Genomic DNA, 25,453 nt, shown 5'->3' with positions numbered 1-25,453 from the left:
AAGAATTACCTGTGTGCCAGAAAACAGTGACAGCTTCCTCCCTTTTCAGGTAATTACAGCTACTGCTGCTTCCAGTGTGTAAGCAGACAACATTTTATTCCTTTCTATTATCTTGTACTGTGCTCTTGTTGCATGAGATGAACACTTTGGAGCTAGGCTCAAAGAGCCTTTGTTATAAAATTATAAAATAATCAGCCACTAGATTAACTTTGGGAACACCATACTGCAATTTCACCTTCACACCAGTCTCTAGAGAGTCTGCAAAGTTCATGTTATGAACAACACAGAGAATCATAGAATCATAAAATGGTCTGGGTTGGAAGGGAACTTAAAGCTCAACCAGCTCCAACCCCCTGCCATGGGCAGGGACACCTTCCACTAAGACCAGGTTGCTCCAAGCCCCATCCAATCTGGCCTTGAACACTGCCAGGGATGGGGCAGCCACAGCTTCTCTAGGCAATGAATTAAAAACACCCAGAGATTGAAGAATGTTACCTGGCATGCTTTAGGTGCCTTTGAAGTTGTTCTTACAGCATATATTTAAGAGCCTATTCTTGATAGTAGTCAGTGAAAGCCAGTGGGGCTCATAGTTGTTTTATGAAGTATTTATTTGGGTTGCTTCACTCACAAAGCTGCTTAAAAAGGTTTTCCTCATTTTACAGTCACCATGCTGGGAACCAGAACTGTCTATACAACTCTAACAAGTTAGTATGTGATTTGCATAATTCCAAATCATTAGCAAAGAGCTTGTCCACATGAAACTGGAAAATACCTGCTATATGCTGGTAATGAGATACACAGGCTCCAATTAAATAAGTAAGGATATATTATGGAAGAATGACAAACCTCTCCCTTCTGGTTGATGATTGGAACAGCATATTGTAGCTTCACATCATAGAAGAGGCACTCAAGAAACACATTAGCTACTCCGATAAGGCTGTGGTTTTCCTGCTCATCATAGAATGGGTCAGCTCGCCTGAAGTAAGCCCTCATCACCTTCAATCAAATTCATAATAATGTAAGAAAACCAAACTTTTCATGAAAAGGCTTTCAAAGTGTTGCACAACCAACCTAATGAAAGAAAAATGGACTCAAGCAATAGGCTAGACTAGATCACAAAAATGGAAACCTGAATTTCACTTTGGACCAAGTATAAGGCCTGTCCTCAGCAAGTTCTCCTTTATGTCACCAGAAACAGAGAAGTCAGCCTCAACTGCTATTGTGTTTACATACGGCTTCTTACTGTACACTTGATTCTATCACCAACCTATGTATGCAAACAAGCATCAGTGACAAAAAAGGCTTAATGACATCCTGAAGACCACTTCAGCACCAGGAAAAGAAAAAGCTCAGAAAAACTTCTCTCTCTACATACTTTCTCCCAATCTTTACCCTCCCCCTCCTGAACCAGAAGATTTTCTCACATCTGCTTAAACATAAAATTTAACAGGAATGTAGTTCTATCAGCACAATACTGGAGTAATTTTTACTTACTGGGTTGTCTTCCTCGCAGTCTTTCCACTCCTGGTAAAGATCCCTCATATCTACCAATCGATTCTCCAGCTTTTCCAGTGACCAAATCTGTTTGCCTTTCCCTTTCCTTCTCACCTGAATAGCAGGCTCGCTGAGAATTGCCCCTCTCTATGAAACAATTAGAGATATAAGTAAGTGAGTTGTGTAACAACAAGGAAAAGGCAGTTTAAAACCAATACAAAACTGAGAAGATCTTTGGCAAAAGTCTAGATTCTGTTCTTTTTTAATTCTAGCTTCAAGTTCAAGTATGACAGACTCTGAGCTTGGCTGTCACAGTATATTTGTGTGCAGTTTAACTGTGAAGTCTAATCACAACTACAGGCACTAGTTTCCATGGCTTTTCACCTTACATAAGTATTAGAAGTAGGAACATTTAAGCATTTCACAAATATCAAGTTACAGCAGGCCTGGAGTCCCAGATAAGATTACTACTGTCTGCAACTTTCAACTAGTGCAAACACTTAACCCTCTTTACCATCCTGTTTCTAGGTGTGTCAGAAGACTGCAAAACAAAAAAAAAAAAAAAAAAAAGCAGACAAGTGAAACTTTTAAAGTAATTGATAAAAATTCTAATCCTGGAATAAAATACATCTACTGTACTCATGACAGCATGAGTATTCCCAAAATATTGAGCTGATGCCAAGAACATGAATAATACCAACTTAGGTAGCCAGCCCGAGACACGGATGTTTGGGTTCAGTTCCCTCCTTCAATGATTTCTAAGCCCAGAACAAATAACCCAAAACCTCTTTGCTCCAGCTCCTTCCTCCACAATGGAGATGACAGCATTTTCCCAGCTCACTAGGTGATGGAAAGCCAAACGTCCACAAGGAGATGGTGAGTACTTGAAGCAGATGTTACCTAACCTACACAGATTTTGTCACCATGCAACAGAAGCAAGTCTGAAGTTCAACACCACTGAAAAGGACTTGCACCAATACAGGTATCAGTAAGATAGTATATATCAGGTTTTCATGGTAATGAAATAAGATTAGAATGTAGAGTGTGCCAACAGAGCCATATTTAATACACATGACTAGACTGGCAAACTAGCTAGACCACTGAAGTCATAACACAACAAACGTGAATGCTAAAGGGCAAACATACTGAAAAATTTTGTTCCATTAGGGCTACCTTACCTTACTGTTAGCATTAAGGCTTGAAGCTGGGATCTGGAGGGTAACTTTATATTCTGTCCTCTTGTCCAGTTCTTCTCCGATAAAATTGGCTTCTCTCACATATAAATTGGCTTTAACAATCTGCTCTCGCAGCTTTCTCAGGCTATGGGTCAGCATTTCTTCTCTAAAAGAGGGGGATATGGAAGGGGAGACAGGAAAAAAAAAAAAATCACAACGTTTAAATATTGAACTGAGTGCAAAACAAATCATCCCTTGACAGGAAGGAATCTTAACATCCAATCGGGAAATCAGCTTCATTAGGGGCCCACTTCAATGCCGCTATGCCAACGCACATAGCACGGGGAATAAACAAGAGGAGTTAGAGACATGCACACACTTGCAGGGCTGTGATCTTACTGGTATCACAAAGATGTGGGGGATGGCTCCTGTGAGTGGAGTGTTGGAATGGAAGGATAGAGGCTTTTCAGGAAAGACAGGATGAGGTGACAAAGAGGGGGTGTCATGCCCTATGTCAATGACCAGCTGGAGTGCATGGGGCAACCCCTGGGATGGGTGAGGAGCTGACTGAGAGCTTATGGGTCAAGATTAGAGGGAAGGACAGGTGACATTACAGTGGAGGTCTGCCTACAGAAGACTTGACCAGGAAGGCCAAGCGGATGAGGCTCTCTGTAGACAGACAGTAACTGCCTCGCAGTCACAAGGTCTGGTCCTCATGTGGGACTTCAACCACACCCCAATATCTGCTGAGTCAATGAGGAGAGAACAAGGACCTTGTTCTTGCCAACAAGTAGGGGATGGTGAGGAATGTGAAGCTCAAGGGCAGTCTTGGCTGCAGTGACCATGAAATGGTGATGTTACAGATCCTTAGGGTGGTAAGTATCCCTAGTCAGCTGAAGAGAAAAGCCTTCAGGCTGACTCAGCAAGTCCAGAGGAAGCCACGAAGATACTCTGAGGGCTGGAGCACTTCTGCTATGGAGACAGGCTGAGAGAGCTGGGCTTCTTCAGCCTGGAGAAGAACAGAGGCTCTGGGAAGATCTCAGAGCAGCTTCTAGTGCCTAAAAGGGCCAACGAGAAAGCTGGAGGGGGCTTTTGGCAAGGGCCTGTAGGGACAGGACAAGGGGGAATGGCTTTAAACTGACAGAGGGGAGATTGGGATGAGAAGAAGGAAGAAGCTCTCCTCTGTGAGGGTGGTAAAGCCCTGGCACAGGTTGGCCAGAGAAGCTGTGGCTGCCCCATCCCTGGCAGTGTTCGAGGTCAGGTTGGACAAGGCTTGAAGCAACCTTTTCTAGTGGAAGGTGTCCCTGTGCAGGGTGGTTGGATCTAGACAGTCTTTAAGGTCCCTTCTAAGCCAAACCATTCTATGCTTCTATGTGGGTTTCTTCTCACCTGAGGAGCAGCCAATATTTACTCCAACAAATACATGGCTTGGTAGGACCCACTTCGTAACACAGAAATATTTTTCCAAAGCATCTACTGAAACCTTTTAAAAGACTAACAAGAGAGCATGACTCATGCAATGGGACTTCTGGCTCTAGAGAAGCCCATGGCAGGGGTTTTGGAACTGTATGACCTTTATGGTCCCTTCCATCCAAACCATTCTATGATTTTTAACATAAAAATCAGGTAAATTAAATTTCATTTCTTCTGAGGGAAAAAACCCAAAACCAACCCAAGCAAATAAGATTATGAGTTTAGCAGTATAAACATTAACATACTGCTGGCTTTGGAGACTTCTCCATGCATCTGCTGAACAGTCAGCTCTTGTGTGGCTTATTCCAGAGTTTCCCCACCACAGATGTGGATGTTCCATTTACAGAGAAAGGTTTATTCAGACACCATACCCACTTGCTCACTGGCTTTCCTGACAAGCATCAGAGTGAACCAACTGTGCAACACAGGAATCTGGTACCACAAAATATTCCAGTCACAGAGCTAATACCTTAATAGGCTTTCTCAAATATTTTCAAAAATATTTCAAAGATTGCTTCTCTAGACATATAAATTAGATTTGTACAATGTTTTTATCATACTCCTTGTTTTCGGGTAAGCTTCATCTTCTTCTTGCAGCTTCTCTTTTGACAGTAATACTGGCAAAGATCATTAGAGGCTGAAGTAAATAACCTCAGTGCAATTGCCTAGAAAGAGGCAAAGAGGACAGTGGCTCCTCTGTGGTTATTGAACAAGTTTTGCATTGCTCTGGATCAAAATTCTTCTTACCATCCTTCTATTCCCTTTTCTTTTTGCACTCTTCTAGTTGTCAAGACCTGTCCAGCTCAGACAGATGGATGGGAGTCAAGAGTAAAAACAACCTTCCAGCAGCTGAGTCATGATCCACAGAACAACAAACTCATATGGGAGTCTCAAAATGTCTTCCAATCACCTTGTTAGACAAATTCATTGCTCATCAGGAAAGTTTCTCCTTAACAACAAAGCAGGCACTCATTCTTTCTTATCTTTTCTAGCATCATAGGTCTGATTACTCCAATATTTTCAACCTGTCCTCCCCTGTCCCCCACAGGAGTCCTCTCAGAAATTCTGCAGAGATATGCAATTAAATCCTGCAAAAATCACTAGCACTAAAGAACTTTAAATGAACACTCCTGAGGGTCAGATTTGATTACTCACCTCTCCTCCGCCCACTGGCGTAAGCGCTGCTGGGCACTGGGGGAGTGAAAAGAGAACCTGTCCATGCTGCGGAAATGCTGCTTCTCTGGCGACAATCGCCTTCGCAATTGCTCCAGTTCATGTTCGTACATCAGTCTCTGTCGTTCAAGTGCAGACCTCTTCTCTTCTTGATGTTGCTGTTCCAGGCTTTGCAAGATTGACTGCATTGGATCTAAGCAGATGTTGAAAATAAAGAAGCTAGTACTTCTGGGGGTCAAATTCCTGTTAATCGTAAAATTCAAATTGAAACAGTCATGTAATGAAAATGGGGCAGAGATGGGGGACTCTGAAATACGAGATTTTTCCCATGTTCTGCTACAGAGATGCTGTATGACTTTGAGCAAGGTGGAAATTATTATGTTTTGGTACTTTCCTTCTCCATTCTCTATCTGCTGTTATCCATATTAGGGCCTGAGATAGCCACTGAAATTCATGGTGAGGAACGTCCTAGATAGTAAATACAGTTATCATATAAAAGGAGGAAGAGATTACATTTTTGTTGTAATGCATATTAAAAAAAAGTTGCTGAAGTGTTGAACAAAATAAACATCTACAGAACAGACTGGATGGATGATTGAAGAGAATTCAGAAAAGCAAAAGAACAAGCTGAAAAAACTTCTTCCTGTTTCCCAAATTAATGTCATTCTGGGACAGCTACATAATACCACAAAAACCAAAGAACATGGTTTCAAAGACAGAAATCAAGGGAGTTAATGACTGAGTGAGACATAACACAAGAAAAATCAACAACAACAAAGTGAAAACACTTTGATAGCAGGCTGCAATTCCACCAGTGTTCCAGTTTTGGCTTTTTCCTCGACAAGAACTGCCAAAGCAAACAGTCTGCAATGTTTCCCCCCCCACTTCAATTGCAAAAATGGCTATGATGAGTCATTCACAAGAAAAATTCACCGGTAGGAAGTTATGAGGGAAAAAGTCTGAGGTTAAAAGTCCCTGAAGATGTAACCCTGTACTCTGTACATACTTCCAGTAATTTCTGTGGCTTCTTACCATTGCTACCAAGCGCCTTCATAGTGACTTCCATCTGAGCATACTCATAGCTGAAGTTAATCTCACTAGACACTTCACTGGAATTGTCCCCATCTATGTCCAGCTGTTCAACACTATTACTGCACTTCATAGAGTTGTCTCGCTCTTCATCCTCATGATCTGCCTTCTTTTTCTTCTTTGGCAAATTCAGCCTTTCAAAAACAGGAAAATTTTTAAAGGACTATTAATTGCTCAACTCTGAAACAAAGGGTTGCTTTCAAAGACTATTAAAATAAAGCAGATTATCCAAATCTGTAAGTTTTTTCCTTTCAAAATCTGTTGATCTACGAGTGTAGTTTTCCTCAGTGTAAACAGGGGAGTTCAAGGCAAACTAATCTATTCTACACTCTAATAATAGAGAATACCTGCCATTACTAATCATATAGTTTAGATGACCATTAATTTTTTCAGTTGTCACATATTCAAATAATTTAGAGGCAATAATGAAAATTTATCTCTCTTTTTATACAGATTCTTCTTTCAAGCATAAATGAAACCAATTTAGTTTTAGATTATCATTTAAACGCACTAACCTTTAAGGTATTTCACACCCACCACAGAGGGTTTCAAAAACTGAGTCTTTCATTGAAAACTCTTATCAATGATCCTGTCTGATAGAGGAAGAGTGTAGGTATGTCTGGAGACAGTACTCCAGGGAACTCAGAAAACAGTAAATTTGTAAGACCCAGATCACTGTATAACATAGGTCAACAACCTAATACCTTATCTGCAAAATCCAAAATGCAACCTACCCAAGTCAAGGCTTGGGTGTAATATTTTCACCGTGGAGGAGAACGTACTTAGTATTAATGTGGTACCAAGCCATCTTAAAGACACCAGCTCAAAAATTAAATCTCTTTGATGAGATAATATTATTGGTAACCACAGCAAGGTCCTTATCAGCAAGATTACAGTCCCTTTGAAAATACAAAATTTAGAGTCAAGATAGTGCTCCAAAATTGAAAACAAGCACAGTTGTTATAATATTTAGTATTCAAGAACAATAATTCATCAGCACTGCCTTTTTACAAGAAAACTGGAGAGGGGTTTTTTGCAAAGACAAGGGGGAATGGCTTTAAACTGACAGAGGGGAGATTGAGATGAGATTTTAGGCAGAAGTTGTTCCCTGTGAGGGTGGTGAGGCCCTGGCACAGGTTGCCCAGAGAAGCTGTGGCTGCCCCATCCCTGGCAGTGTTCAAGGCCAGGTTGTATGGGGCTTGGAGCAACTTGGTCTAGTGGAAGGTGTCCCTGCCGATGGCAGGGGGTTGGAACTGGATGAGGTTTCACATCCCTTTTAACCCAAACCATTCTAAGATTATAATCCCAATGTAAAAGAAATCACCTCTTCCTGAAGCTTGAATGCTCCACTGACTTCTTTCTTTATACCTTAAGATAAAACCAAGTTGGCACAAACTTATAATTTCTTTAATGTCTTTTGTACCTGAAGAAGTGGTTGTTTCCCCACAGTATTCTGTCTCCATGATGTAGCTGGATAGGACACATGACAGCAGAACCATTTACGAACGTCCTGTGAAAAGGCAAAAATCTAAAGCAAATACATCTATATAAGGTTTTTTGTTGGTTTGTTTTTTTTTTTTATCCCAGTACTACTTTATTATTGTAAATAGTTAGGGAAGAAGAACAGGTTTATGGATTGCAGCAAACAGGCAAAATATCTCCAGAAACTTCACTGATCTACTGTGCTGTTTCATAAAATCCTCAAAAGCAGCTTCTTTTGACTGCTTATGGAGTTCAGTGTTTTTGGATAGGTAATAACAGCTATATCTGGGGAGTATAATTAGAGGTTAAAAATGAGGGACCTGAAAAAAGATAATGTCGCTACAAATAAACACTTTTCACAGTACTTTGAAATGCAGACACAAAATAGTAACATTTGAATAAGACATTAGAGACCTTTGCTATATAAATGGCTTAAAGACAATAAACTAAGAATAATCAGAAACTACTTTTATTTCAGAATCAGATTAAGTTTGAAAATATGACCATAGGATAACTCAAATTTGAAGGGAAACTCATGATGTCACCCAGTCCCTATGTCCTGCCCAAAGCAGGATCAACTACAAATGATGGGAAATGTGAAATTGCTGAATTTTGTGTACCTAACAATAAATTACTAGAGATGCTGACAATGCAAGCCATTTTGTGATCAATTTGAATATACCATCTGCCTTTCAAGTACTGCTACTTAATCAAATAAAGCAACAAATGCTTCAGCAGCTCTTTGCATATCAACAGATTTCCTAGAAAATTAATTCAAATTTTGACAGTTACAGCTACACAGCTGCAAATCAGTATCTCATTGCTGAAAGCACATGCAATTTGCTCATCCTCTTTGAGAACTTACAACACCATCACTGAGAGAAATCTCAAATGAAAGATGAGTTGACAGAGGGCTAAATGACAGCAAAATGTGAAAACAAGATACAAGAAGTAGAATTTCCTCCCTTAAAAACAGAAAGAAATGTTTATTTTCTAATTATCTTTTTGCACCAATAGTCATAAAATACTAGATAAAACTACAATTATTATACAACAGGAGCTGTATTTTATTCCTTTACCTAGTATTTTTTTTAGGTGTTAACATAACCTGTCCTTCTGGGGTGATGTCTATAATGCAGTGTTCAGGAAGAATTCCCATTCCACACAGCTGGATATCTTGAGAGTTGTCTGAGCCTATCAATGTGTGCTCCTGGGGAAAATTAATTCAGATGTTAGCAATGGGTTGCAAAAGTTCACTTGTTCTAATCAATCCATTCTCCTTCTGGATGTACCTTTTCATCTAGATCCAAATTTGGAAGCTACTTAATACTTCACTTAGAAGGGAAAAAGAAGAATGATACATTGCAAAAGCAAATCCTTGCTTTGGCTAACAGTAACAAGTAGGAGCACTCAGGAAAGTTTACAGACAACAATTAAATCCTGTGATGAAGAGGTTTCTATAATTTAATTGCAGAAGTCAGTGCCTTGGGATGTTGTAGAAGTAAAAACTAAAAAATAAAAGAGTTCAAAGAGGAAATAAGACAGGTTCTCAATGGTTAGATCCACAGCTATTATGCTGGTTCCAACAGCTTAGGAAATTTCTGAAGTACTCAAGACATGACGGATTTGACAAATGAAGGATCATGCTACACATGCCCCAACCCATCCATTTCTTTTTTAGGTATCTCTAACCAGTTTCTGAGGACCGATACTACAGCCTAGATAAGTCAGGTCAAATCATTCTTCAGTACTTTTAAGATCGAGTACATCTGCAGCTCAGCAATCTCAGAATTTCAGGCAAAACAGGTCTAGGTCATTTTATCAGAAGAATTTAAAAGCACAGGGATTTCAACACCAGAATTCTCAACTAACAATACAAATCTGTGTTATTAAAAAAATAATAATAAATTAACTGAAACACACAAAGCCTACCCCATGCAAAGGGGTTTTGTCTAAAACAGAAAGCAGCACAGTACCACCTGAGACTTTTCTGCTGGTGCTGATGAGCCAAGGCCTGTTTTCTGATTAGGCTTTGGTCTCAGCACGCTTTTGTCATGTGTTCCCAATGAACACCACAGAAGCTGCCGCTGCTCCAACAGTTGTCAGTGCCAAGACTGATTTAGCAGCTTGAGTCATACACTGGACACCTACATGAAAGGTGTCTGGAAAGAATTCAATTCTTCTTCCGAAACCTCAGCTCTTTTGTCTTTCTTAATACTTCTTAGCAGATACAACATTGAAAAAGTTATTTCCCTTGCTTTCATGAAGATACCACAGAGCAACAATGACTAATATTAAAGAGGATAATGTATTTCCTCAGACCGACTAAACCAAACCTATCTTTCAGCCCAATTGCTAATTTTGTGGCTGTTTTGAAAGTTTTTACAGACCACTTCAAAGAGAAGAAAATGATTTAATGTGAAGCTCAGGCTGCTGATGTTCTTACACTGATAAAATGTTAGAACTTGCACTCTAAAATGTGACTTCAAAATGGGTGCACTTCATTTCTCCTGGCTCCAGATCACATCTACAGTTCGTTAAACTAGAACAAACTGCCCAAATGTTTCAGTGCAGAGTCCAGAAGTCACATCACATGTTTTATGTTTAACATCAGTAATGGGGACTGTATATCAACAGAAGTGCTAAGGCAGAACAGAACGTGATTTTCACTCCTGGCAAGTTCCACTTAGAGGAAAAAAATACAATTTATAAACTGCAGATAGTAGTCAGAATTTGGACTACATATGTAGAAGCAAGAGGATTATTGATATGCCCAATCTTTATATAAAACATTTTCCTGAGTAAAACACTGTGAATGTTGGCATTAAAAAAAAAAAACAAACACAACAGCCCCCTCCTCCTGCAACCAGGGGATAGTTTCTTAAAGACAGCACTTTTAAATTTCTGTCAAAAAAACAAACCAAAACCATAAAATACCCAAACCTTCCTCTACTATGAAGAATTAAATTTGAAAAAAAGGTTGTAATCATTTTTAATGAAGCAGTGAATAATGGAGAATGCTTTAGATGTGCAGCTTTGATAAAATTTTCCAAGTGTACCTCTGCCAGTGGCATTACAGCTTAATTCTATTAAAAAAAAATATATTTATTTTTACCTTTAAATAGTATACCAGAAGTTCATTGAGAGCTGGATCTGCATTCAAATTAACCAGGAAGCATTTATTATCTCCAACTTTTATTCCAGAAGACTGAAGAGATATGCCAAGGCTTTCCAACTGTTTCTGACGCTCCTGCAAGAAAGCAGCCATCAAAATTAAGTGGACTGATGTACAGCCCTTCAGAAATGCATTCGTATCTGCCAAAGCCACACGACCAAATGATGAACTGCTGCTTCTGAGAAAGGTAACTCTTCTGCACGAGATTAGACACAAACCCCCTAATTATATCATTTTTGATGTGGGTATCTGTAGCTTCTCTTGTCCTTCCACCTCTGCTCTCCGAGGGCTACGTGCTACGGTCTCACACAGTTGCATCTTCCCAGTGGAAAATGAAAACAGCCGAGAAAAGCACACTGCAGTACTGTAGGAGCTTCTCCATGACCTCACTGGAACAGCAAAATGCTACCACAAAGACATCTCTAGAGCCCTTTATTTTCCTCTTTTGAGCTAAAAAGCAACAAGTTAAGTTAAATCCCTGCCAAGTCAAGCTCCATGTCTATCTTTTGTTCCAGAGCAATCAAAATGACAAAAAACTGGCAACCTGCTATTTAACTAATGCAAATAACACTTCCTGCTGAACAAGAATAGTAGCATTTTGGATGGTGTTTTGTTCTTGTCAATAGACTTCATAGTATTCAACAACAAAGCATTACTGTGCAAAAATGTACATCTTTCAAAGGGAAGTGTTTGGGTGAAGACTAGAGCAGTGAAAGAGGAACACTGAGCGTTTCTGACTTAAAAAACGAAAGGGATTCTTTTATAAAAAGCATTGCAATAGAAATGTTGAGGATTGTTCCCAGGATCATACAGAAACTGAAATGAGACTCACTATCCACAACAGCAAAAAACATTTAAAAAATAAACTTGGAAGGCCTCTCACACAATTATTACAGGGAAGAAGAAACAGGGGAGGAGGATAATAATTAAAAAAACCCCTAAAATTAGCAGAGATTATGTAGGAATAATGCTGGAGTATTTATTAAGGTTCTGACCTTTACCTACCAATTTGCTTTGTATTTAAAAACTAGATATGTCATACTATTCAGTGAAATTCTCTGCTCAGCACTGGGGCTATAACAGGTCTAATCAAGAATAAAATTGCAAAGAATATCCAGCACAACTTGCTTGTGATTTTCTCTACCCTTTGTCCCCACACACTTACAAAACCGACATAATGGTCCTCATACGGAAAAGTCATGTGTGTGAGAGAAAAAAAAACACCACAAAGAACAGAAAAAAAAACTGCAGTATGATGTCAAAGATCTCTCTTCCGATCACCAGTGCCAGGCTCCGAAGTTCACAGAATCCCTTATTATCTACAGAGATAAAGAACGTGTTGCCCAAAGGAGGACTTGGCCCACAGTCAAAATCTCATAGGATTACCTTAAAGATAATGAGCCTGTTTAACTTTTGCTCAAGACCTAATGTTAATTAACTTAAACTTTCAAATTACATTAAAAGTATGTCAAACTTTCACTGAAAATGTGAAAAAATTGCCTGTTCACACAGTCTTTAAGGCTTTGAACCATTTCTGCTGCTCCATCTCTACAAACTGCCTTTGATGGCCCTCAGTCTTTATGAGGAATCATCCTTTCCTCAGAGATTTACAATTACCTTTCTATCCTACCTGCCTCCCCTGATATAATTTGACAAGACAGATGTTAGTGGATGCTGGCCAGAAATAAAGTCACATGACAAGCCATGATATAAATGAATTTAACCTCGGACCTGTCTAAGCCTACTGTACTAGGCTTGCGTGGCAAGGTTTTAGTAGTCAGGGGAGGACTACAGGGCTACTTTCAACGAAAAACTGTTAAAAGCTTACCCTATGTCTGACAGAGCCAACACTAGCTAGCTCCAAGACAGACCCCTGCTGTGCTACTGTCCATTAGTAACAGTGGTAGGGCCTTTGGGATAATGTATTTAAAAAGGGTAAAAAAGTTACTTGACAAGAGCAATGTCAGCCAGACAGAGGAGTGAGAACATGTGAAAGGAACAGCCCTGCAGACCCCTGGGCCAGTGAAAAAGGAATGGGAGGAGGTGCTCCAGGCACTGGAGCAGATTCCCCTGCAGCGCGTGGCGAAACAGGCTATGCTCCCACAGCCCATGCAGGTCCATAGTGGAGCAAATATCCCCCTGCAGCCCATGGAGGACCCCATGTTAGAGGAGGTGGATGCCCCAAGGAGGCTGTGATCCCATGGGAAGCCCCTGCTGGAGCAGGGTCCTGGCAGGATCATCAAGAGAGGAGCCCAGGCTGGAGCAGGTTTGCTGGCAGGACTTGTGACCCTATGGCAGTCACGCTGGAGCAGCCTGTTCCTGAAGGACAGCACCACTTGGAAAGGATCCACACTGGAGCAGTCTGTTCACCAGACTCTCAGCTCTGAAGCATCGTAACAGACTGCAAATTTAGAGACAAAGAGCAGGAGAGCTAAAGCAAAGGTGCAAACATCGAGGCAGATTTAATCTGTGCCACTGAGGCCATCACTCTAATTTTTCAACCTCCTCGAACACTCAGGGTTTGTGTGCCGAGAAACTATTGTGTAGGATGAAAGCAGAAATCTTACTGTTATTTTTTAGTTTTTTCCACCCTTATACATAGGGAGGAAAATCCATGTATGAATCTGCATTGAAAGCCAGGAAGCCCTCGTAGCCACAAGCAGCTCTTCTTACAATGGATCTTTAAAACCAGAATCAACACAGTCTATTCTAATTGTGTCATCTACAAGAGGGCTTTGTATCAGAGGCTCCACTTTCTTCTTATTTATTACATACTATTCATCACCTTTCAATAGACCTCCCCCTCAAAAGCTCCCTACTGCAAACACATACATCAGCGCTTGTGTGGTAAGAACTGGAGGTGTCATACAATAATCATGGTGACCTGCACAACTTTTCAATGTAACCATCATATTCAATTACGGTCTGAGGCCCTAAATATCAGTGTAAGAGGTCTTAAAACACACAGGGATCCTGAACAGTGCTATTTTTCAATATTCTGAATGCCCTTTGCCTTGTATATTGAGGCTCTGTGTAAATAACCTTGCATTTAACACTCCCAATGCTCTCATCTTCCATCACAAACAATGATTTTACTGTCTGAAGAATATAAACCCCCTGTAATCCTCTCATCCATGGATTTTTATTTTTTTTAAATAACTTCTCCATTTGCATACAGTAACAATTTATTATTGTCACTGGAATAGTAATCTGAGATGCCCCCAGCTATCACAGGAATTAAGTGAAGCTTTTCAAAAGGACAGGAAGCTTGACCTACTTACCCTAAATGTGGGGAGATATTCTGACTATGAACTGACAGACAAAGGAAACAAACCTATTTTTCATTTTAAAAAAGGAGGAGAAAAGAAAGCGGCAAACCTGTGCTATCTCCTCAGTTTTTCTTAATTTTTCTTCCCAGGTCACAGTCATTTCCTGAATCAACTTTTCTGATTCCTCCAATCGTTCTTTTAATTCTGGTGATTTCATAGCCTGCAGAAACAGAAGAGAGCTTGTTGTGCTTTTCTTCCATTCACACTGCTGTCACACAGATTGGGAAAAAAAAGGAAACATAACTCTACTCATTTTTTCAAGGCATGCTTACCAGTAAGTAAATGCATTTTTAAAATACATACTGCATATAAATGCAGAATCCATCCAAATCTTAGTTTAATTAGTTTCAAGTACAGATGCTGGAGTTTATAGACTTCAATGCAAACCAATTAAATGATGATGGCAGATTTGCACAAAGATATTAAAACGCAAAATGAGTGTCCCAAACAACTCATATCTAAACCAACCTTGTTCCTGAAAATACTGCTGATCTGGCCAGCCACCATCCTCTCAGCTGTTGTTCCCTCAAAATGGAACGTGACATCTCAGTCACTCAAACTGATATGCCACCAAAATATTTTTCTTGTTCATTTTGATATGGCCTGATGGGTGTCATTGTTTTCTTTCTATACCAAACACGAAGTCATTTGAGGTGCTCTGGTTATCCGCCTCTGCATTTACTTACGTATTTTACGAAGTGGATAAAGCCTAGAAAGGAGCCTTAATGTGTGCTTCCAGACACATGAATTCAGGTTTCTTGCTAATCCATCATAGCTCTAATTTTGTTCTGTGAAATAGTCAAAGGGCCATGTTCTACCCAAGGACTAACTTGAGATAAGAAGTTACCCACCCCACCCCCATCCCCCCGCATGCATCAAACTCTCAAAAAAATGAAAGGATATTTCTTATGCTACTTATATTTACATCCTCCAGTCTTGGCACTGGTATATTCCTTCTCTAGACAGGCTGAGAAAGTTGGGGCTGTTCAGCCTGGAGAAGAGAAGGCTGCGTGGAGACCTCATAGCAGCCTTACAGTATCTGAAGGGAGCTTATAAGGATGCTGGGAGGGACAATTCATTAGGGACTGTAGAGATAGGATAAGGGGTAATGGGTTAAAACTTAAACAGGGGAGGTTTAGATTGGACATAAGGAAGAAATTCTTTACTGTAAGGTTGGTGAGGCACTGGAATGGGTTGCCCAGGGAAGCTGTGAATGCACCATCCCTGGAGGTGTTCAAGGCCAGGTTGGACAGAGCCTTGGGTGATATGATTTAGCCTTAGGTGTCCTTGCCCATGGCAGGGGGGTTGGAACTAGATGATCTTAAGGTCCTTTCCAACCCTAACTATTCTATGATTATTTCATTACTGCTAACAAGATGAAAATGGTTTTGGCTGATAGGTGTTTATGCAATGCCAATTAAACAATGCAAGCATTGCTGTCCATCACACACTCCCTTTCCACAAAGCCAACACTCTTCAGGGGAATCCAAATCAGATTGGCCTCATTACACTGCAGTTTGTGCAAGAAAAGGAGCAAGTGCCAGAAGCAGAAAATCCTGTTCTAAGACAGGAATTTCCTCTGCCTCAAGACACAACAGTAGAAACTGACAGCTGATGTGTCCTGTGCAATCTTTTCCAGGTTTAAATATCTAAATACAGGATAAAAGGGAACATGAATTCCATCTGGGAAGGAAAACGAAGCCAAGGCAGTCTCCAGAACAAAGACGTATTATGAGTGATAAAATAGCATCCAGTGTCTTTGCACCAATGATATGGAAGACAGGCAGATGAAGGCCAGTTGCTCTCGAAGTCTAAATCTTGTTTGGCCATTTATTTGGACCCGAGGCAAAATTACTCAACATTTTCACATGCTTCAACTGTAAAATGAGCTAGGTAATCCTCCTCACTACCTACAATGCTTATATAAACAGATAGATGGGCCGAGGTTCACACCAGACCTGCATGTGTGCTTCTATGCTGAAAGCAGTTGGTTTAAATTACCAGCTTAGGAAGGACAATCTGGTGGTCTTGGCACAGATGTTAAAACATGGGATATCAATTTTGAAAAGAAGAGATGTGTGGATGAAAAAAAAAGGGGGGAAAAGAGGCTAATGCTTTACTCTTCTGAGGTAAAAAAGTGAAATGTCGAACTCTGTTCTGCCATGGCTGTTTAGGAGAGAAAAGGATATGGACACCAAAAGGGGAAAAAAAAAAATCCAAACCCACAGTTTGGTAACCTCTATATTTGGAAACAAGCTTTAAAAATGTAGCCTGGCTGTCATAACAGGTCAACACTTTTGTTCAAGTTGTTTATACACATTTCTGTAAGAACAAAGAGATGGGCCAAAAATACAATAAACTAAAAGGAATACAAGACAAAGTATATGGATTTTGACCTTCACTGTGTAGCCTTTTAATAGGGCAAACTACATCTTTTTTTCCATGAGCTTTGTCAAGGCCACTGAGATGACAACTAGGGTGGGATTTTAATACTTGGGAAAGGAAATATGTATTACTTCATATTGAGGAAACACTATTTCATTACTTTGGAAAGCTGCCATTATTTTGGCATTAATGTTCACAAATGAAATAAATAGGAAGTACTTGTATCTCTCAGTGTACTGTTGAGTCTGTGGTTCATATTTTAGAGGGATTTTTATATATTTAACTTGAGATACCTTAAAGAAACTGATATACACTTACTGTATGCTTAGCATATTAGGCAGCTCAAATGAGAACAGTAAAAAACTCACTAGTCATTTCTAACATCACAGCCAACGTTTCCTGCATACCTCATGAGACAAATATTGCAATCATATTTTTCTGAATTGCAAAACAGACGGATTATATCACCATTGCTTTGCCACATTTGAGAAGAGAACTCAGGATTATGTTAGTTCTTGGCCTTCATCTAACATTTAGACCATGTTCCTTTCACAGTTTCATTGAGGTAGCTATGCAGATATTCACAGTATCAATTAGTTCCTGTTTGAGATTCAATGGAGAAGAGTTAAGCTTGTAAGCAAGCAAGCATTGTTCAACTGAATTCACACCTCGCAGGATGCAGCCACACTGAATTCCTAAAATATACTGGCTAAGCTCTGCGTATAAACTACACAACGTTGAGAGTTCACCCTTATTCCTCCCTCCACCACCTCTTGCTTTTGATCTGTACCTCACAATAAAACAAGATTGCTCAACAATGTGTTCAGACAGAACCTGGTATCTCATATTATCACACGTGTTTCAAGACTGATGTAGAGAAAAATGGAAAGAAGTAATATAAAGGCAAATTCCTCATAGACAACAGGTAGACATTCTTTGAGGCTTCCATGATTCAAGCCAGGTAAGAAAGTCTTGACAATGGGGTTTAGAGGTTTTACTGACTAGTCAAGGCTATAATTTGTACCTCTGCTTTTGTGAGCTGTTCTCGCAGCTTCTCCACTTCCTCACGGAGCTCCCGAATAATGCGAGCGTTGGGGTCTTCATTCACTACAGCATGATTAACAATGTTCTTCGCCCGGTCTGCATACCTCAGTGTTGAAAGGGTCTCATCATAATTGTCTGCTGCTGGGCTTACTGTTGCTACCATAGCAGTCTTGCTGTTGCCACCAAGGCTATCCTGGAAAGTGGTACAGGTTATAAAATTAAGACAGAAGATCTCTTTCACTTTACCTGGTCAATGAACTTAGGCAGTGAGTAATAGCCTAGGGTTGGGAGGAGATGGGGCAACTAATAACAGGAACATTTCTGTCAGAGTTCCTTGGTTAAAAATTAATATTTTAAGCTGTGTAAATCAAGGAAAGATGTTATTTTCAATCTTCATTTTTTTTTTAATGCAAATTTAAGAAATGTCATTCTTGGCTTTCAGAATCAGTTTTATTTTTATCAGGAATGAAAACAGTCCCTTTTTTTGCTTTATGGAGCCTTACAAGCGCTTCAAAGTTTTAATTGTTTTCTCTGCCTAGGTTTATAAACCAGAAATACAAGCATTTCAGCATTAAACTTCTCAGATAGTATTGAAGGAGATCAGGAAAGATCGCGATGAATTCAGAATATCCTATTTTAAAGACTGTAAAAAAGATGTTTCCAATAAGTGCCAATTTAAATAACTTAAAGATCTCAAACAGTATAAGCTAATTTTATTCTTCTAAACACTTCAGTATGGGGCCCTTCCCCTCCACCCCCGCTTACACAGCTCACAATCTAAACTAAGTTATGTAAGAAATTACCCTTTTGGAATTTGGTTGACAGAGAAGAAGGGCGTGAAACCACATTCCTGCAAGGCAGTGTGCCGGGGGAGTGGGGGAAGGAAGCATTCAATCTTCTACTGATTGTGAAATTGTGGCTTACAATTTTGGCTAGTCTAAAAGATAAAATATTCTGCTTTAACTTTTGCAGGAAATCATTCTTCTGGTTGGCTGGTTTATTTGTTTGTTTTTTTGGGGGGGGGGGGAGGGAATGAGGGTGGAAGGGGTGTGTTTGTTTTTTACCCAATATCCCTTTCTGAGATAAACCCTGCTATTAACTTTCATCTTCAATAACCCATGAAATCTAGGTCAGGCATTGCTATTAGAACAATCTGACTACATTAGCTGCTTGTCTATCCATTTTAATTACAAAGCACACACATAGCATTCCCTAGCAATCGTTAAAACACCCCTTTAAGTATTTCCTTAAGACCCTCCTTTGCTGCATAGTTTGACAGCAGCCTGGCTGCTTCAGTACTCAGACAAGCATTGACCACACAGACGAGCATTGCCCTGTTGTTGCATTGGTAGCACTGCTGTCTTTGGTCATGCAAAAGGGCAGCTAACTCATTGGATAGAAAGTATAATTTCATATGTATATTGTTCAGCACAGCAAGGTACACCAGCAGCTAGGGAGCACTTGCAGGTAAGAATATTTTATAGTGAAGTCAAGTGAAAAGTGTTCCGACTGATCAAATAGCTAAGTCCAGAGGAGGCCACAAAGATGCTCCAAGGGCTGGAGCACCTCTGCTAAGGAAACGCTGAGAGAGCTGGGCTTGTTCAGCCTGGAGAAGGAAGGCTTTGGGGAGACCTCAGAGCAGCTTCCAGTGCCTAAAGGGGTCAACTAGAAAACCAGAGAAGGGCTTTTGACAAGGGCCTGTAGGGACAGGACAAGGGAGAATGGCTTTAACCTGACAGAGGGGAGATTGAGATGAGATCTTAGGAAGAAGTTCTTCCCTCTGAGGGTGGTGAGACACTGGCACAGGTTACCCAGAGAAGCTGTGACTGCTCCATCCCTGGCAGTGTTCAAGGCCAGATTGGACAGGGCTTTAAGCAACCTGGTCTAAGTGGCAGGTGTCCCTGCCCGTGGGTGGAACTGGATGAGCTTTAAGGTTCCTTCCAACTCAAAACATTCTGTGATTCTATGATACCAGAGTACTTTTTTTCCTCATCTGAGGAGCAGTCAATATTTACTCCAACAAATACATGCCCTGGTAGGACCCACTTTGTAACATAGAAATGTTTTTCCAAAGCACTTACTGAAACCTTTAAAAAGACTAACAAGAGCACATGACTCATTCAGTTGGATTTCTGGCTCTAGAAAAGCCAGAACTTTTCTTCAATCCTTCAACGGTTTTCACAAATTAGGAATGACACTCTGTAACTGCAGTCCCTGTTCTGCATCAAAAGAAGTTTATCAGAGAGCTGGCCAGGTACTCCACTTCCAAATCAAACCTTAACAGTTTGTATTTTGGGAACCTCCTTCACTGCACTAATTAGCTGCAAAATAGGATTAATTAATTATTTGAATTGTAACTCTGCTGTACAGGCAGCTGAGAAAGCTGTTACAGTGATACAACATAATTCACAATACACCCATTATAAGTTGGGCAAAGTTCCTGTTGGACCGTAGCTATTCGAAACCAATGCCAGACTGTCTGATAAAGGTTTATGTATAAAACTGTTCTGATGATTTCACTGGTTTCTTTAATGTTAAGCAAGAAAGGTAGACAAATAGTAAGCCAGCCTCTCATTAACAATGTCTGCAAATTACCCTGGCTAGGCTGGGTTTGCATGAGATAGACACACACAGTGGAAATGAATAAGTTTAGTTATTTCTAAGACTAAGCTAGCCCAGACTTCTCTAGCACCAAGTTTACTGTGGAAACAAAATGCAGACATCAGATATGATATTTTTAATAGCAGCCATCAGTAAAAGTGCAGGGCTTCTTACTATAATGGGAAAACAAGCTCTTTGTGCTGATACTATTTGATAAAACCAAGAAGTTAAAGCACTGTCAAACTGTTTTGATTCCTACACATAATGTGATGCTGATCTTCAAGCTTCCTTCTGCAATAATATTTTTCACTTGGTACTTTTATCTAAATAATCTCAACAAAATTAAACAAAGAGTGTTACATCTTGGGGTCTCCTGAACACTGCTTGTTTCTTAGATTTGCGGAATGACTCTATGACAGATACTCCTAGTGTCAGAACACATTTACCCCACTTCAGCATCATAATTAAAAGTTGAAAGCTAGAGAGAAAGCCCACCATCTCATGGCTTCTATAACCAGGCCTCTTTAAATGAATAAATCCCGCCTTTGATATTTAATTAAAAAAAAAGTTTAAATCTTCCCCTTTCTAAATAAAGCTTTTCTTCAATGAGCTTGTTTGTAAAAAAAATCCCAAAGCCCCAAACCTTTTGTTTGCACTTAACATAGCTGGATGTTAAAGACACAAAGAAGGTTTGCTTGAAAGAAGGCAGAACAAAAGTACACTTCTATTTATGAGCTAAAGCAAGTGCTGGGTATGCCCATCGTCATCATGGCTACAATGCATCAGACAGGTGCTAAAGAGGAATTTCAGTCTGCTTGCTGGATTTGTTTAGAAATGGAGCAGCATAACTAATTCTAACAACAAGGCTAGAAATCCGTTAGGGAAGTTTCCGCTCTGCTTGCTCAGACTGTTACAGCCCCATCAAGAACCCAAGCACATGCTGATGGGGCAAACTGAACCAAGCTGCATGCTGGTTTTGTTCCCATCTTTGCATAGAGCCAAAAATCACTTGTTTAATTCCATTAAAAACTCGGTGTGACTATACAGAGGCAAAAATATATTTAAATGCTAAAAAAGTCTTAGTGCAAGGAACACTGTAATATGAGGGTTTATTTTACTGTAGGAAAAGTATAGACACTATTTCTGTTAAGCCATTCTTATTTCTATGTAGCCCTCATGACTACCTGATGACCAGTATCTGCGATGTTTACACTGGGAGAAGAGATAAATCATTTCATGGTAGTCACGCTAAAGGGTTTATGGCTCATTAAAAGAGAACACATAGAAAAATGAAGGCTTGTGGTGTCAAGGGTTACACATGCAGAGATTTTATTTTAACACTAAAGTCCACTTTGTTTTCAAATCTCTTTAAGGAAAACAACCTTTTTAATCTCCACACTTACGTATAACCTGCAACTAACTTTCTTTTTCTTTCCACACGTGCAGCTAAATCATAGGGATGTCCAACTGAAACAATATCTAAAAACATTGCTAAGAATGGGTGAGGAAGCAAAGCAGAGCTTTCAAGACAACCAAACCTAGCCAGAGCACCTAAAAAAGACAAAAAAAAAAAAAAAAAAAAGAAAAGAAAAGAAAAAGGATGGTGGTGCCAAAAAACCAGTTTCTTTCCAGATTATATCTTTCTACTAACAAATAGCTTAGCTGCTCCTCAATAACAATAAAACAGAGCACAAGGAATAAAAGGATACCTGGTAAGTATTTCTATGAGACATGGTTATGAAACATCCTGGCAATCAAAGGATGAAAGAAAAAAATTTTAGCAACATGACAGCTTACAGTAAAGAAAATAACATCACCTATGTATGACACCTAATTCACTAATCCTTCAAAATCCAAGTCAAACAATACTGCTCAAGCTGTACCAGGCAGGATAAGGAAAAGACAGACAAGCCACCTTCACTAGCAGGCAAGCTTTTAATGAAAACAAGAAGTTACATTTGTGCTTGCCATTCATTCAGAACATGGGAAAAATCCTTATGATGATTATTCCTAAAATCAAACTTGTACTCCCAAGATTTTTTGTCATCAGGCTACCCTGCTTTACTGCCATTGTACATAGGAAGTGGGGAGAACAACAAACTCAAAAGCTTGCCTTTTAATTTGACATATATAAACAATGTGTTTCTTCATTTAGACTTTACAGGTGATTCAAGTGCCATCATGATACACTCGTTTTCTCCAAAATAATACCAAATAGACTCCTACACAGTACTGAACAATTTATTTCATATGAATATGATGCATTAAGTCTTCTGACCTGTTCCTCAGACTGTAACTGGGATAATGCTCTGCAATCATACTTTGCTGACAAAAGTAGAGTATATTAACAAATGTATTAGACAATTAGGAAAAGGTAATAGTCTTAATCAAAATCTTCAAAGCTAACCTTGAGAGCATGTAAAATTCAGCTGCATGTGGCAATTAGCCCTAAGGCTGTGCGTGAAGCTGTATGTAAACTAATGCATAATATATATATATTTAATTTCCTTATTCTTTAGACCATTACAGGTCAGCAGAAGACAGGGAACACATTGGATTCATAGAGATACTAATGGCTTACATCCAGCTAATTTTCCAAAGACATCAGATTGGTTAACATCAAAAACAGAAAATGAGGCAGAAAAGAACAGGCCTTTATTTTACTGAATGGCACTCTTCTCCCCTTCTTCTCACTTCTATTTCTCTTTAAAAAAACAAGATCAGAGTACTTACTTTAAGTAACCAAGTGAGCACAGAATCACGATAAGGAACAAATTTGTTCTTGTTCTTTCCAGCAGCCTGATCTGCCAGGGCAGAAATAACCAACCCAAGGGTTGTGAGGGATCTGGACAGAGAACACAAGCAGCCATTAACCAGTGTAAATATTCATAAGTCAAATGCATATTTAGACAGTGACTTTCTCTCCAAAAATGAGTGCAAGGAGAAGCTTCCTAATGCAGTTTTTATCATTCTTTTCTCACAAAAGCTCTACTCCTTGTTTTCAGCCTTAATCATCCTGTCTTCAAAATGCAATTATGTGGTAGTTATAGGAACACAAGTACAGAGGGAAAAAATGCCAATCATTTTAAACAGATGTCTGAATGAGATCTCTGCTTAAGACTTTGGTATATCAGAACAAGAAGGAAAGGGAAGAAGAAAACCAGCTACAAGAGCTTATACTGACTTTATTCTATTTCACAAGCATGCTGTATTTAGCAGTCATGATAGCATTGAGGAAAAAAGGTAAAAAAAAAAATAATCAGAGTCTTACTTGTTAATGTTGCTTCCTTCTTTCAACCTGTCTCCTGCAGCACCAGTTTTGGTTGCCCTTTCACTACCGGCCAAGTCCACCAGACTCAGCTTGCCCACCTTCTCTCCTGATGTCTGCAGAAGGAATCAGAGAACAGCTACTTTTAGTTCACTTGAGTTACAGTTGGATGTATCTTCTAAGAAGAATCAAACTTCATTTCTTGGTGTAGACTCTCTGCAGCTGTTTCAACACCTCTGAAAGTCATTGAATTTGAACAGTATCCTGTGTTAACTCACTACCTGCTGCTTTCAAAAAGAACAGAAGCATGTGAAGTCAGAGTAATATCTTCAAGACATCTTAGAAACCTCCAGAGGAGAGCTACACAGAGCATATTAGTAAAATTTAAACAGAGAAAAATGCAGAGGTAGTACAGGCCAAGGAGTCACAGTGACATGGGGTTTACAATCCCATCTTGAAAACAGTCCTCTATAAACCTCAGATATTATACCAGGTTGCTCCTGGTTTTCGGAGACAAAAAATGAGCCTGACAAGAAGCACGTTATAATTTACGAAATTTATTACAACTGCAAGGTCCCCTATATCCTTTATGTCCTCCTAGAAAGCAATCCAAGGTACGTATTTAAACCTGCAACACAAATTTAGTTACAAATACTTTACTCTCATTTGACAAAAAACAGCATTCTGAAACACTCCACGAATTTCATATGTCAATATGAAGTGGAAAAGAAAGCTGCCTTTGAGAACAGTCTGCTCACATCATGCTGCTCTCCTGCAGCATTGACAACTTTAGCATGTTGGTAGCACAAAGTGCTACATTCTGCTAAATGAACAGGATAATTAGAATCAATATGTTTTCAAAAATGTTACTCTAAGTTTCTCAAAATATAATGTAATCATCAGGCCATACCGAAACAAGTCATTTCCAAGACTGAAAGAACCAGCAGATGGGAAAACAGAGAAATCTGTTCCAGAAACTCACACAGTGGTCACTGGAAGATACAGGTAATCAGAACGACCACCTAGAACTCAGGCTGACCATGACCACACAAAAAATACGCATGGTAAGCTCACAGCTTGGCCACAGCAAAAACACAATGACAAACTACATCAAATCAAGGAGTTTAGCACAGTATGACTGCTGATTCTAAGTGTTTAGCTGGTGAATGAAGTTGTTAAGCCACTGTCCATCATATTTGAAAAATCATGGCAGTCAGGTGAAGCTCCTGATGACTGGAAAAAGGGAAATATAACCCCCTTTTTCAAGAAGGGGAAAATGGATGACTCAGAGAATTACAGACCAGTCAGTCTCACCTCCATGCCTGGCAGAATCTTGGAGCGGGTTCTCCTGGAAGGCATGCTAAGGCAAATGAAAAACAACAAGGTGCTTGGTGACAGCCAGCATGGCTTCACTAAGGGGAAATCCTGCCTGACCAGTTTGGTGGCCTTCTATGATGGGGCTACAGAACTGGTGGACAGGGGTAGAGAGAGCAGTTGATGTCATCTACCTGGACTTGTGCAAAGCGCTCCACACTGTCCCACACAACATCCTTGTCTCTGAGTTGGAGAGACATCAATTTGATAGGTGGACCACTCGGTGGATAAAGAACTGGCTGGATGGCTGCATGCAAAGAGTTGTGGTCAATGGCTCAATGTCCAGCTGGAGACCAGTAAGGAGTGGTGTCCCTCAGGGATTGGTGTTGGGACCGGTCTTGTTCAACATTTTTGTCGCTGACATGGACAGTGGGATTGAGTGCGCCCTCAG

General features: G+C 39.8%; 1 protein-coding gene across 8 annotated transcripts in view; it reads right to left on the bottom strand.

Moving 5' to 3' along the window:
• The window catches only part of KIF13B (kinesin family member 13B), a 134,196-nt gene that overhangs the window by 49,576 nt on the left and 59,167 nt on the right, over window positions 1-25,453 (bottom strand). For 4 of the 8 annotated variants that reach the window (XM_062618526.1, XM_062618530.1, XM_062618533.1 and 1 more), the window contains exons 9-20: window positions 23,692-23,804; window positions 23,154-23,265; window positions 17,800-18,012; window positions 14,440-14,550; window positions 11,002-11,136; window positions 8,966-9,096; window positions 7,828-7,932; window positions 6,348-6,538; window positions 5,298-5,508; window positions 2,673-2,835; window positions 1,495-1,641; window positions 847-996 (exon numbers count right to left, since the gene is read on the bottom strand). In XM_062618526.1, coding sequence (XP_062474510.1) covers window positions 847-996; window positions 1,495-1,641; window positions 2,673-2,835; window positions 5,298-5,508; window positions 6,348-6,538; window positions 7,828-7,932; window positions 8,966-9,096; window positions 11,002-11,136; window positions 14,440-14,550; window positions 17,800-18,012; window positions 23,154-23,265; window positions 23,692-23,804 — 1,782 coding nt within the window. The remainder of the gene's footprint in view (window positions 1-846; window positions 997-1,494; window positions 1,642-2,672; window positions 2,836-5,297; window positions 5,509-6,347; window positions 6,539-7,827; window positions 7,933-8,965; window positions 9,097-11,001; window positions 11,137-14,439; window positions 14,551-17,799; window positions 18,013-23,153; window positions 23,266-23,691; window positions 23,805-25,453) is intronic. The other 4 variants (XM_062618528.1, XM_062618531.1, XM_062618529.1 and 1 more) reach the window with 1 other exon arrangement.

This window comes from Pezoporus occidentalis, unplaced genomic scaffold (genome assembly GCF_034315485.1).
Source record: "Pezoporus occidentalis ecotype Australia unplaced genomic scaffold, CSIRO_AGI_Poc_V1 ctg201, whole genome shotgun sequence".
Lineage (NCBI taxonomy): Eukaryota > Metazoa > Chordata > Aves > Psittaciformes > Psittacidae > Pezoporus > Pezoporus occidentalis.
This window is presented reverse-complemented; position numbering and strand designations above follow the sequence as displayed.